Here is a 15244-nt window from a genome sequence, read left to right as displayed (position 1 = left end):
GGCAAAGAGTCCAACCCCTCTCAAGAGGACTGGTACCAGAGCCCAAGCCGTGTGTAGAGGCGAGCCCGACGATATCTCGTCTGAACTTTTCAACCTCACACACCAGCTCGGGCTCCTTCCCTGCCGGAGAGGTGACATTCCAAGTCCCTTGAGCCAGCTTCTGTACCCGGGAATCGGATCGCCAAGGTCCCCGCCTTCAGCCACCACCCAGCTCACACTGCACCCGACCCCTATGGCCCCTCCCACAGGTGGTGAGCCCATGTGAAGGGGGGCCCATGTTACCCTTTCGGGCTGTTGCCGGCCGGGCCCCATGGGTGCAGGCCAAGCCAACAGGCGTTCGCCTTCAAGCCCCACCTCCAGGCCTGGCTCCAGAGGCCCCGGTGACCCGCGTCCGGGCAAGGGAAACCTAGATCCATAGATTTTGTTCGTCATAGGAGTTTTGGGAGCTCTGCTTTGTCTGGTCCCTCACCTTGGACCTGTTTGCCATGGGTGACCCTACCAGGGACGTGAAGCCCCAGACAACTTAGGTTCAAGGATTATTGGGACACACAAACCCCTCCACCACGATAAGGTGACGGTTCAAGGAGAGGAACAACAACAATAATATTCTGAAATATTATTTTTTAATTATAATATACTAATTGAAAAACTCCTGCAGCACCTCTGCTGTGTATTAAAGCAAACTGTCACAGTCCAAGTTGTATTCAGTCAGTTGTGGTTAGACTCCCCAAAGGTGGGGAAAGAAGAGCTCCCTTCACATTGGCATTTTGGCATACAGAAGATCCGAAGTTTTAATTGCTCTCATTTCACCGTCTAACACGAGTGAAGTTGTTAGGAGATGAGGAAAAGATAGAAGTCTTCCGTGACCAGTATGAAGGCACTGGGTTGCTGAAATTGTAATCTCGTGATGACAGCGTGCATGACATCACTCGCGTTGGCTACACTGCCAGGAACTGAAGATTGAGCGTAAAGAAACATAGTTTCTTATAGTTTCCTAACAACTGTTAGTTCATTAATGTACAGTTAATGCCGCAATTTGACCCTACAGTGAATTAATTAGATTTACAATATTTCCTAAGGAAAAATTGTTTTGGAACTAGAACAAAAATTGGAAGTCTACCTGTGTCACAGAATCATAATGTGGTTTTGCATTATGGCTGTGCAAAGAATACTTTGGGTTGTAGAATAAATCATGTTTAACTTTGGAGGTTCTGTTGTATCCTAGAGCAAACACCTTTTTATATCTAACACCAGCTACAGTTCTTTGTCGTCATCCCATCAGAAGTACAGTATTTTTTAACCTGATGGTGATGGAAAAGGGAAAATCAACTGATAATTCACAGTATGTTACCATTATTTATATGTGATCCTTTTAACTGTCATAATATTTATTCAGAATGGCCAAGAATTCCCGACTAAGTCTAGCCAGTGCCTCAGATGAAAACTTCACATTCTGCTGGAAGGTATTTTGTGCCTGGGATTACTTGATTGGAAATCCAGAGGCTGCGGAGAGCAAAGGAGCAGCCATCGTCAACAACATCAGGGTCAGATTATTCAATAATTGCTGTCAATACATACAGTATAGCGACATACAGCCTGTAATCATACAGTAACTACTGTACTATAATATAAGTAGGGGTGCACATAAGTGGTGCGCAGGTGTGCATGTACACTGAAAATATTAAAAGCGGGTTGGGGTTGTTCAAGTGTGTCCCTGTACATTTGCGTACCAAGCATTTGGCATTTGGAGTGGAGCCGTAGACAGTGCTCGAGTAGTGTTGTAGTGTAGTGTCGTTTGTGTACGACTCGTTCAAACACAAATCTTTTGAGTGAACAAACTGAACGGAATCACTTTTTGCACTGATCCATTCCTTTCTCAGTTCAATTGAGCTCAGCCGTCAGCGTGTCACACGAGAAACTCCTCCTGCAAACGACGCCGCTTTTGCCGTTTTGTCAAACCGGTCTGTGGTGCAAAATAGATTGGGGACCGCTGCGAAAGAGAACTACGCAAAATCAGCTGATTGCGCTGTCCCATACTTCAAGCAGTGGTGGTGTTAGCGTGAATGGTGCCATGTGTGAGACCCCTTATGATATTGAGGTCAAGAAAAAGAATAGCACCAAGCAACAACCCCTAGTGCTCCTTTGAGAACCAGACCAAAATTGTTATGTGTACCCCTGAATATACGATTATGTTGCATTTTATATTTAAACATTCACCTTCAGGGTTTTCTTTGCAGGAAGCTATTGTTGAAGAACAGGAAAAGAAGAAAGATACCAGTCTGTAGGTATCGTGGTTCTACACGTTGGGTCATCAATAAATGGATAAGCAGTCATATTTCATCTATCTTAAATTAGTTCATCCACCTTGCTCGTTCTGATACATTTTGATACGACATTGGATATATAGAAATAATATACAGTAGATACAGTACAGTAATTATATACTTATGATTGTACCTCACAAGCCATGTTTAGAATTGTAGTTCCCTCAGTACCAAAGTGTTTTTCAAAACTATGTTTCTTTGTATTTCTTCAGGGCCGTTCTGATCAGTTTGCGTTTATTAGCCAATATCCTGGTGCTGATGTCTCTAGCTGGCAGCATCTACATCATCTACTTTGTGGTGGATCGTTCTCAGAAATTGGAGCAAGAGAAACCAGAGCTGACGCTGTGGGAGAAGAATGAGGTACAGAAGAGAAGAGCAGACATCATCATCATTATATTAGATTATCCGGTATACAATGCCGTTCCAAACAATCAGTGAAAGTGGAGACCTGCCACTGATCCAACGGATGAGGCATCTGACAGTGACAGCTAGCTGGTTATCATATAATACAATTCCCACATGAATAAATAGTAGCACTGACCTGTTGTTACTGTTTACTAAAAGCACTAACATGATTCTTGATTGTTAATTAAGTGGACATATGTACAGTGAACCCCCATTTAGTGCGGGAGATATGTTCCAGACTCACCCGTGATATAGAGGGACCATCTAATCGTTTCTCTTGTGGTTTACTCCTTCCATAGGCTTTAAACACATTTAAACTGTTTAAAACACATTTTAAAGTATTTCTTAGTGCCTGTTTTTACTCTCTTGCCAGCGCAGTTCTCTGTAAAACTTACACATTAAATAAACAAATGAGAATTAAACACCACCAAAAATCAACAAATGTTCAAAGAAACCAAATAATTTCCATCCATCCATTTTCTGAGCCGCTTATCCTCACTAGGGTCGCGGGCGTGCTGGAGCCTATCCCAGCTGTCATCGGGCAGGAGGCGGGGTACACCCTGAAGTGGTTGCCAGCCAATCGCGGGGCACAAACAAAACAACCCTTCGCACTCACAGTCACACCTACAGGCAATTTAGAGTCTCCAATTAATGCATGTTTTTGGGATGTGGGAGGAAACCAGAGTGCCCAGAGAAAACCCACGCAGGCACGGGGAGAACATGCAAACTCCACACAAGCTGGGCCGGGGATTGAATCCGGGTCCTCAGAACTGTGAGGCTGACGCGCTAACCAGTCGTCCAGCGTGCCGCCCCAAACAATTTGATTGAACATAATGTGAAATGCTATAGATGGACTAGTGGAAATTAGCATAGGTATTAACTGTAATTATAAAACTTCAAACAAATGCTACTTTAACACACACAAAGCGGCAACATGGACAACACAGCACACAACAATACTCACAGGTACAGTTTATATTCTCTTCTGTGGGAACTATAAATAATGAAAGAGCAAAATGTGGTACTGTCTGACACTGAGGGCTCTTCTTGATTTTAATTACACGTGACAATGGTATCGTTTACAGTTAACTTCAAAGCTTCCAGCATATTTCGGCACAATATGGTACGACACTGAAGGCGCGCAACTCTAAATTTTGACTTGCCTGTACACTGCAAAAAAGAAAAACATTTAAAAACGATCGCTTAAACATCTTAGCTATAGTGGGGGAATGAACGAGGAACCGAATGGATTCAATGTATTGTATTTGATCTGACCAACAATGTCCAACTCTGTGGATGACGCAGTCAACATCATCCTTCATCCTGGAACACCTCGACGGCACAGGGACCTATGTGAGGATCCTGTTTGTGAACTTCAGCTCTGCGTTCAACACCATCATCATCAAACTCCTCTCCTCCAAGCTTCTCTAGCTCAAATTCTTTCATGCCATCTGCCAGTGGATTTACAGCTTCCTGACGGGCAGGACACAGCAGTTGAGGCTGGGAAACATCACTTCATCCACACGCACCATCCGCACCGGGGCCACCCAAGGATGTGGCCGCTGTTCTTCTCTCTCAACATAGACGACCACACCTAAACACATCCAGCTGTCAAAATCCTGACGTTTGTAAATGACACCACAGTCATCGGCCTCATCAAAGATGGTGACGAGTCTGCATATGACAGGAGGTGGAGTGGCAACCTGGAGCTGAACACGCTCAAGACGGTAGAGATGACCGTGTACTTCAGGAAACATCCTTCACAATAGCTGCCCCTCACACTGTCCAACTGCCGTGTCAACTGTTGAGACCTTCAGGTTCCTGGGAATTATAGTCTCACAGGACCTGATGTGGGAGACCAACATCAACTCTATATTCAAAAAGCCCCAGCAGAGGATGTTGAGGCAGTTTTACACAGCAGTCATTTTGTGTTCATCCATCACAATCTGGTTTGTTGCTCCCACTGAAGGACAAAATCAGACTGCAACGGACAGTCAAGGCTGCCGAAACAATTATTGGGACCAACCTACCCACTCTTGAGGACTTGCGCGCTGCCAGGACTAAGAAAAGGGCATGCAAAATCCTCTTGGACACTCCACATCCTGATCACCACCTATTCCAGCTCCTTCCCTCAGGTAGGCGCTATCGAACAACGCAAACTCGAACCAGCAGACATTCCAACAGCTTCTTGCCATTAACTTCTTAAACAATTGACTGCCAGCTGCCATTTTGCACATCTCTGTCAGGACACTTCTACATTATTCGTGCACTCACTGTTTTATTACGCAACACTATTTGGATACTGTTGTTGATTACTACTGCTCCCTTATGCATGTGTTTGAGAACTCTTTGCACCATTTGCACAATCATCACTGTACCAGATCATTGCAGTACTCACTTTAAATTGCTCTAAATTGCCTGAGGGCTTCTCCTCCTGGAGCCGGGGTTTGTGTCTCCCAATGATCCTAGGAGCTAAGTTGCCTGGGGCTTCACGCCCCTGGTAGGGCAAATCAGGTAAACAGGTACTAGGTGAGGGACCTGACAAAGCATAGCAAAAAAGACCCCCATGATGAATATTATAAATGGATTTAGGTTTCACTCGCCCGGTCACCGGGGGCCCCCTCTGGAGCCAGGCCTAGAGGTGGGGCTCGAAGGCAAGCGCTTGGTGGCCAGGCCTGCACCCATGGGACTCGGCCGGGCACAGCCCGAAAGGGTAACGTGGGTCCGCCCTCCCATGGGCTCACGATCTGTGGGAGTGGCCAGAGGGGTCGGTTACAGTGTGAGCTGGGCGGTGGCCGAAGGCAGGGACCTTGGCGATCCAATCCCCGGCTACAGAAGCTGGCTCTCGGGACGTGAAATCTCAACTCTATGGCAGGGAAGGAGAACGAGCTGGTGTGTGAGGTCGAGAGGTTCCGACTGCATATAGTTGGGCTCGCCTCCACACACGGCTTGGGCTCTGGTACCCGTCCTTTTGAGCAGGGTTGGACTGTCTTCCACTCTGAGAGGCGTCGCGCAGGTGTGGATATACTTATTGCCCCTGGCTTGGTGGCTGCACATTGGGGTTCACCTCAGTGGATGGGAGGGTAGGGGGGACTGTTCCTGACTGTTGTTTGTGAGATTCTCTCTCGCTCTCGTACAGTGCAGACACTTTTTTGCTCGGTCTGCTGGCTTCGCCTGTGTTTGCATTTTTTTTCTTGCTGATAAGTTTGTTTTTCTTCTAAAAAAATTAGAAGCAGCGACTCCTGGATCTTTTTAAACCTGTAGGATTGTACTTTTTTGTAGCTACAGTCTGTTCTTGCCATATTCCAATATTTTCTGATACCCTCTCACCATTACGTAAGCATGGCCTGCTAATTAGCACAAGCCTGCTATTAGCAACAAGTCCAGCAATCAAGATGCCTCTGTTTTCCACTGAGGACTATCACGGACTGCTGCAGAGGATGTCAATCCTGGAAACGAAAATCCACCGTCTTGAAGTGTAAATGGACAGTCGGGAAACCAGTCTTTCGATGTCTCAAAATGTTGAGCAAAAGTGTGCTAACAGATAGCCACTTAGCCCAACAAAGAGGACGGATGTGGACTGTGGAAACGGTCATGGATTATCCAGCAGTTCTCCTTGGTATTTACTGGGAGCAAAGCCCAAATATATAGGACAGATATTTGTCCTACATAAACGATACATGTAAACTATGTAAACGATACAAATATATATATCTCTGGCATGCTTCAACCCCAAGTGAGTGGGGACGGTCGCTACAGCGAAAGGCAAGAAAAAAGAATCCGAGTCAATGCAAAACATTGACATCAGACTTATAAATAGATTTGATCCACTTTTACAAGACCATGGCCAAGAATGCTCATCCCCCACCACTACTGAAAGGTATGAAACTAAATCATACAAGAAAAAAATGGCACCCCAAACATTAATAGTTGGTGATGGAGCTGTCAAGGATGTGAACCGTTTTTGCAGTGAGAAGAACACCAAAGTAGTGTTTTACCAATGACATGGTGTCTGATAGCTCTAAAAAAAAAAAAACCTGTTGATCATTAATCAGCACCCAACTGTGAAATATGTCATTATATACACAGGGGCCTTGGACGTTATCAAGCAGCAATCAGAGGTAGTGAAGCGAGATTTCATTGTTCTCCAAACAAAAGTGCAATGTTTGGATGCTGAGGTTTTCATAAGTGGACCTCTCTCAACAGTACGAATTGGAGATGAACATTTCAGTAGGCTCAGTCAATTAGGTAAGTGGCTCAAAGAAGTCTGTAGTGCACTATCCGAATTTCATTGACAATCTCCACTTTTTTGGGGAGCGCAAGGCAAGACAGATGGTTTCTGTCTAAATAGACAAGGGATTAATTTGTTGGCTGCCAACATTTTTTCACTGTGTACGTCATTCAGCGGCCCAAAAGGAAAACACTGGCTTTGTGGCTGAAGGACAAAAAGATTGCAGTTGTTCCCAAATAATCAGAGGAACAAGAGATAAGGCGACACGAGGTGCAGCTGGATTTATCAGCGTCACCCAACCAATCAGAGGAACGATATGAGATGAGGCAGCACTTTCAATCTCCCACACCCCTCCCTGCCCCATTGGAGAAAAGCCCAACGCAAAACTCACTCTGTACTTGCCTAAATGCCATGTTAGGTCTGACAGACAAGATGAAGGCTATTGTCGATATTGGAGTCAAGTCCACACCATGCCAAGATCTTCCTCCCATCCCCCCCTTGCCTGAAACCACCGTCCACTAAGATTCGAAGGGCCCCTCCTCCACCCATGAAGAACCTTATCTGTGAATCTGACTGATATCTGCGGGGTCTTTTCCAGAATAAGTCAAACCCCTATGGACATCAGACATTTTTCATCCCTGTAATTACAAGGGACAGAAAGTTGGTCAAAGAAATCCATCAATTTTCTGAGTCGCTTCTCCTCTCTAGAGTCGCGCAGAGCACATACAAACAAACAACCATTCACACTCACATTCACACCTACGGGCAATTTAGAGTTGTCAATTAACCTACCATGCATGTTATTGGGATGTGGGAGGAAACCGGAGTGCCCGGAGAAAACCCACGCAGGCACGGGGAGAACATGCAAACTCTACACAGGCGGGGCTGGGGATTGAACCCCGGTCCTCAGAACTGTGAGGCAGACGCTCTAACCAGTCGTCCACCGTACTGCTGGTGTTCCAACTACAGGGGCATCACACTCCTCAGCCTCCCTGGTAAGGTCTATTCAAGGGTGCTGGAGAGGAGGGTCCGCCGGGAAGTCAAATCTCAGATTCTGGAGGAACAGTGTGGTTGTGTCTGGCCGTGGAACCGTGGAGCAGCTCTACACCCTCGGCAGGGTCCTCGAGGGTCCATAGGAGTTCACCCAACCAGTCTACATGTGTTTTGTGGACTTGGAGAAGGCATTCGACCGTGTCCCTCGGGGAGTCCTATGGAGGGTGCTTCGGGAGTATGGGGTACCGAACCCCTTGATATGGACTGTTCAGTCCCTGTACGACCAGTGTCAGAGTTTGGTCTGCAGTAAGTCGGACTCGTTTCAGGTAAGGGTTGGACCCTTTGTCACCGATTCTGTTCATTAGTTTTATGGACAGAATTTCTAGGTGCAGCCTTGGCATAGAGGGGGTCTGGTTTGATGGCCTCAGTATTGCATCTCTGCTTTTTGCAGATGTATTTTTGTTGGCTTCATCAAGCTGTGATCTCCATGTCTCACTGGAGCGGTTTGCAGCCGAGTGAGAAGCAGATGGGTTGAAAATCAGCACCTCCAAATCTGAGACCATGGTCCTCAGTCGGAAAAGGGTGGCGTGCCCTCTCCAGGTCGGGGATGAGATCCTACCCCAAGTGAAGGAGTTCAAGTATCTTGGGGTCTTGTTTTTGAGTGAGGGAAGAATGAAACAAGAGATTGAAGAAATGAAGAAGGCCGAAAGGCAAAGCTCTCAATTTACCGGTTGATCTACGTTCCTACCCTCACCTATGGTCATGAGCTGTGGGTTGTGACTGAAAGAACAAGATCCTGGATAAAGCGGCCAAAATTAGAGTAGACCCGCTGCTCCTCTGCATCGAGAGGAGCCAGATGAGGTGGCTCGGGCATCTGATCAGGATGCCTCCTGGGCACCTCACTGGTGAGGTGTTCCGGTCACGTCCTACCGGGAGGAGACCCGGGGGACAACCCAGGACACGCTGGAGAGAATATTTCTCCTGGCTGGCCTCAGAACGCCTCAGGATACCCCCGGAAGAGCTGGAGGAAGTTGCTGGGGGGAGGGAAGTCTGGGCGTCCCTGCTAAAGCTACTGCCCCTTCGACCCGACCTCGGATAAGCAGAAGAAAATGGATGGACGGAAGAATAATGGCCTGAGGACTCTGCATCAATTGCCATTATTTCAACATCACCACCATAGCAGGACACTTTCATTGCTCAATAACTCTCCATTCTTGTGTTTGTATGTCCTAAATGAATATTTTGTCATAGTGGCCGTTTGTTGTCAAACAAACAAAGACAAATTCTTTTAACATACTTGGCCAATAAAGCTGATTCTGATTATTTCTTAGAAACAACTTTATTTTCTTAGATCAGTTGAAAATTGTGACTTGTGGTGGACTGCAAATAAAATTACTGTTTTGAACGTTGTCTCTTCGTTAACTTTGCTTGCATCTATATGAGAAAGAACAAAGATTACACGCCAATATTAATTAATCGCTTGGTTCCATTATTCAAAGAGTTCTTGCAGACATATGATAGCTGAAGATGAATGAGTTTGAAGCAGACTTGATTAAGAATTATACCTGGTAGTGTATTGACACAAAATCTTTCTTAATCTTTCTTTTTACTATGAACCAGTGCCAAATTGGTCTGTTTCACCAATGTTGGTCGACACACCTCCCATTCTTAGAAAACCATGTCTAACATGTACCCTTTTCCTTTATTGAGGTAAGTGTGGTGGTTTCTCTAATCACCATGATTGCGCCATCTGCCTTTGAGCTTGTAGCTCAGTTAGAGATGTATCATCCAAGAACATCACTGCGTTTCCAGCTGGCCAGGTATTTCTCCTGATTAGTTTAACAACAATATTATTTGTCTCTTGTCATGAACTATATGATGTGTTCACAGAGTGCTTGTTTTATATCTTGGGAATCTCTACAGTCTCATTATTGCCCTCCTTGATAAGGTCAACAGTATGAGCTCTGCAGTAAGTATCTAAACCATATGAAATATTTATAATATTTATTTTTATTACCTTATTTGAATTATTTAGTTTTTTTACACTGGTACTGTATATATTTGCATAAAATAGAAGCACTCCTGACTTGATGTGGAAGAGCAGGAGCTCAGAACCCCACTCGCATGATAAAGCTCCTACCCTATCCTATTTCACTGCTTAATCTCTCAAGAATGAGCCCAGACACTCAGGGGAGGAAACTAATTTCAGTTCCTTCAATCAGTGACCTGGTCCAGTCGGTCACCACACAAAGTGTGTGATCATAGGTGAGTAAGGGAATGTAGATTTAAGGGTAAATTGAGCCTCACCTTTTGGCTCGGCAAACTGGGCAATCGCCTTGGGTCCCAAGAGACGGCTGACATTGGCACCAGATCAATGACAAAACAATGGCACAGCTTAAGATGCTGCAGCGGCAACGTGTCGAAAATCGCCCGCATAGGGCCCCTGACCAGCTGTTGCTGGCTGGTGTCTGCTCAGGGCCCCTGAGAGACAGCTAATAGTGGTCCATATCCACGACACAACTGGAACCCCGTCGACACTGCAATTACATTACCTTTTAGCAGACTTGTTGATTTTAAGCAGGCTTTGTTTATGTCAAATCTTTAATAAAATATATCTTTGTTTATCTGCCGGATATCTGTCGGACTCGTTCCCGGTGAGGGTTGGACTCCGCCAAGGCTGCCCCTTTGTCACCGATTCTGTTCATAACTTTTATGGACAGAATTTCAAGGCGCAGCCGAGGCGTAGAGGGGTCCGGTTTGGTGGCCTCAGTATTGCATCTCTGCTTTTTGCAAGTGATGTCGGTCTGTTGGCTTCATCAAGCCGTGATCGCCAACTCTCACTGGAGCAGTTCGCAGCCGAGTATGAAGAGGCTGGGATGAAAAACAGCACTTCCAAATCTGAGACCAAGGTCCTCAGTGGGAAAAGGGTGGCGTGCCCTCTCCAGGTCGGGATGAGTTCCTGGCCCAAGTGGAGGAGTTCAAGTATGTGGTCTTGTTCACGAGTGAGGGAAGAATGGAATGGGAGATCGACAGGCGGATCTGCAGCGTCTGCAGTGATGCAGAATTTGTATCGGTCTGTTCTGGTGAAGAAGGCCGAAAGGCAAAGCTCTCAATTTACCGGTCGATCTACACTCGTACCCTCACCTATGGGTCACGAGCTGTGGGTTGTGACCGAAAGAACATGATCACAGATACAAGCGGCCGAAATTAGTTTCCTCTGCAGGGTCTCCGGGCTCTCCCTTAAAGATAGGATGAGAAGCTCGGTCATCTGGGAGGCTCTCAGAGTAGAGTCGCTGCTCCTCCACATCGAGAGGAGCCAGATGAGGTGGCTAGGGAATCTGATTTGGTTGCCTCCCGGACGCCTTCCTGGTGAGGTCTTCCAGGCATGTCCCACCGGGAGGAGACCCGGGGGACGACCCAGGACACGCTGGAGAGACTATGTCTTTCGGCTGGCCTGGGAACGCCTCGGGATCCCCCCGGAAGAGCTGGATGAAGTGGCTGGGGAGAGGGAAGTCTGGGCGTCCCTGCTAAAGCTACTGTCCCCACAACGCGACCTCGGACAAGCGGTAGAAAATGGATGGATGGATGGATGGATCTTTGCTTATCCATCATGCTGTTATTTTGTTAAGTTGGGGGTGGGCTCCATGGTCTTTATCTTGCCAGGGCCCCCCAGGGAGTCCTGAAATGGCCCTGTCTTCACCACAACATAACGCTAATGCGACTACACTCATCTGTACTACACCAAACTTAACGATCTTTCCTTTTGGTTTTCAGGCCAGCAAACTGGACTCCTTCCATGCCTTGTTCTAATATAAAATAATGAACTGAAATAAGAAACATGGAAAACCTGCCATGAAAAAATATATACGCTCTGGGGTCTAGACGCCACAACCTCGTTAATGTTTTTTTTGTTTGTTTTTAATTACCTCAGTACCCTAAAATACTCTACCAGTGAAAGACGTAGAAACAGTGCATGTTGTGTCCGCTGACTGTGCCTGCACTATGGAAGTACCGGTATTCCTTACACTTCACAACATACAGTATACCTCTTGAACAGCATTCGACGGATGTCTGTTCATACTGGATATAATATGATCAGGGCAATGCTTATTTTGAGAGCCTCACTGACAGTATTGACTTTTTTTTTCTTCAAATGACATTCATCACCAGAGGAATGAATGAATGATGTTTACATAATTTCAGATACAAACATTAAAGTACACATTATTTTATTTTAGAACGTATTACAACCAAGGTCACTGTAGTGTCGTGGCTCACTCGGCTGACTTCCGTGCAAGGGCACTATAGGCAAAAATTACACTGACAAGTCCAGGGTGTAGACTGCTTTTTGCCCAAGGTCAGCTGGAATAGGGTCGAGCTTCCTGATACCCTTAACAGGATTAGTACAATAGAAAATTAATGGATGATTGTATTAAAATCTTCTGTCACAGTCATTTGGTTGCTGTTTGCAAAAAAACTAAACTTGTGGCAAGTCTGCTTATGTAAGTAACAAAATACATTAATGTATTTAAAAAGTAATTGTAGGAGATGTGACTGATTTAAAAATCTGACAGATTGAGGTGATAAAGAATGTATATGGATGTTGTTTCAGATTCCAGTGAGTCCAGCAAACTGGTCCAACACCAGTTCCTATTTGGCCACTATTGCACAGCCTGGTGCATCCAGCCTGTCTACCCTGGTGTCTGAAATCTCCTATCGCAACAGCACCATAGCCACCATTGCCACGATGTTAGATGTGACCAACAGAAGCAGGGGCAGCTCTGAGACCTTCTCCAACGAGACAGCTCAGTTTGAAAAGAACACTCGCTCTCAGCAGGACCAGTGCTGGGAAACCTACGTTGGGCAGGTTATGTTTGTGACTTTCTTTATTACAGTAATTAAATGACAAATTTATAAATCTAATATAGCGCAGTTGTCAATACCTGTGGTTGGCTGTGATCTCTTCTGTACCACACCTTTCAGCCGAAGTCAGATGGAATAGGCTGCAGCAACCTTGTGACCCTAAAAAGGATAAGTGGTATAGAAAATGTATGAATTTAAAATGTGATATGGCTGCAATATGATAGTCTATTCATAATTGTAATGAATTGTATTATTAGGTATTATTTGCTATATTGAAATATGGGTCTGATTGACAGATTGCCATTGGCAATGTATATTCATATGATATTAACGCTAGAAAATATTCTAGTCTGAAATGGTCTGTCCTTCAGAGACTCACATTTAGTATTCACGTTGTGGTTTTCCTCCAGTCCAGTGTTCGAAAGTTCAAATCCCGGTCCTGACTGTCCACTGTTGAAGTGTCGTTATAAGACACTGAACCCTAAATAACTCCCAGTGGGCCTGGCAGTGCCTTGTATGGTAGCAGCGGTCCATTGGTGTATGTATGGGTGAATGTGTGAGCATCTTTAAACCGCTTTGGGCAACGTGATAGTACAGTTAAAGCACTATATAAGTGCACTCTATTTACCATTTTATTAGTTCCATCCATCCATCCATTTTCTGAGCCTCACTCGGTCGCGGGCGTGCTGGAGCCTATCCCAGCTATCTTCGGGCAGGAGGTGGGGTACACCCTGAACTGGTTGCCAGCCAATCGCAGGGCACATACAAACAAAACCATTCGCACTCATATTTCACACCTACGGGCAATTTAGAGTCGTCAATTAACCTACCATGCATGTTTTTAGGATGTGGGAGGAAACCGGAGTGCCTGGAGAAAACCCACGCAGGTACGGGGAGAACATGCAAACTCCACACAGGCGATGCCGGGGATTGAACCCTGGTCCTCAGAACTGTGAGGTAGACGCTCTAACTAGTCGTCCACCGTGCCGGCACCATTTTGTTAGTTTTATAACCTATTGGCAGCATGGTAGCAGCAAAGTTCTGAGGTTTGGGTTTCGAATCTTTGCTTCGGTCTTTTTGTGTGGAGTTTGCATATTCTTAGGTTCATTGAAAATGCTAAATTGTCCATAGTTGTGAATGTGAGTGTGAATGGTTGTTTGTCTGTTTCTTTGTATGTGCACTGCAATTAGCTGGTGACCAGTCTATAGGGTGTATCTCGCCTCTTGCCGAAAGACTCCATTTTACCTTCGACTCTTATGAAGAAAGCTGTATAGAAAATGGATGGATGATTGATCACCGATTACTACAACTGCTTACGGACAAACTCTATTTAGAAATTATTCCCAGATACTTTAACTTAGTCGTGAACCATTGGGAACCATAGAAAAGAACTCAGAGAGCACCCACCAAATTTCTACATGAGAAAAGCACTATAAATTGAAAAACTGATCAAATAAGATTTAAGTGATATAAATGTCATTTGGGTGGCAAGGTGGCCGACTGGTTAGAGCGTCAGCTTCACAGTTCTGAGGACCCAGATTCAATCCCCAGCCCCGCCTGTGTGGAGTTTGCATGTTCTCCCCGTGCCTGCGTGGGTTTTCTTTGGGCACTCCGGTTTCCTCCCACATCCCAAAAACATGCATTAATTGGACACTCTAAAATTGCCCGTAGGTGTGACTGTGAGTGCGAATGGTTGTTTGTTTGTATGTGCCCTGCGATTGGCTGGCAACCAGTTCAGGGTGTACCCGGCCTCCTGCCCGATGACAGCTGGGATAGGCTCCAGCACGCCCACGACCCTAGTGAGGAAAAGCGGCTCAGAAAATGGATGGAAGGATGGAAATGTCATTTGCATTGTGATTTTTTCTTTTCAACCATAAATAGCTGCTATATGTGCATTATGGGTAATCTGGATAAAATTTACTACAACCTACATACACAAAACAGTTTGTTGCATACAGACACATAAACAAACAATCCACAATAATGAAAAATTATGTACAGTAGCTGAATTAAGTATTTAACACATCACCATATTTCTCATTAAATATATAAGGCACTATTGACATGAAAGGTTCACTTGATGTTGGGAACAAGCTAAGTAATCCATACATACAAAGAAAGTACAACAAGTAAGCTTAGCAATGAAGTTGTGTGTAATCATATTCCCTGTGAAATGACACAGGGAAAAAGTATTGAACATGCAACTGGTATTTATTTAATACTTTGTACAAAAGCCTTTCGTTGCAATGGCAGCTTCAAGATGCCTCCTGTATAGAGAAAATTGTCGCGTGCATTGCTTTGGTGTGATTTTGGACCATTCCTCCACACAAGCAGTCTTCAAAACTTGAAGGTTCCGTGGGCTTCTTTTATGGATCTTGAGTTTCAGTTCTTTCCATACATTTTCGATTGAAGTCAGGTGATTGGCTGG

General features: G+C 45.2%; 1 protein-coding gene across 1 annotated transcript in view; it reads left to right on the top strand.

Annotated features, from left to right (window-relative positions):
- LOC133399216 (transmembrane channel-like protein 3) overlaps positions 1 to 15244 on the top strand; it is an 83663-nt gene that overhangs the window by 44632 nt on the left and 23787 nt on the right. Inside the window, exons 8-13 of the mRNA XM_061670577.1 lie at positions 1397 to 1544; positions 2238 to 2281; positions 2537 to 2684; positions 9664 to 9773; positions 9844 to 9922; positions 12566 to 12820. Of these exons, the coding sequence (XP_061526561.1) occupies positions 1397 to 1544; positions 2238 to 2281; positions 2537 to 2684; positions 9664 to 9773; positions 9844 to 9922; positions 12566 to 12820 (784 nt within the window). The remainder of the gene's footprint in view (positions 1 to 1396; positions 1545 to 2237; positions 2282 to 2536; positions 2685 to 9663; positions 9774 to 9843; positions 9923 to 12565; positions 12821 to 15244) is intronic.

The sequence above is a fragment of the Phycodurus eques genome, chromosome 2 (genome assembly GCF_024500275.1).
Source record: "Phycodurus eques isolate BA_2022a chromosome 2, UOR_Pequ_1.1, whole genome shotgun sequence".
Taxonomy (NCBI): Eukaryota; Metazoa; Chordata; class Actinopteri; order Syngnathiformes; family Syngnathidae; genus Phycodurus; species Phycodurus eques.
This window is presented reverse-complemented; position numbering and strand designations above follow the sequence as displayed.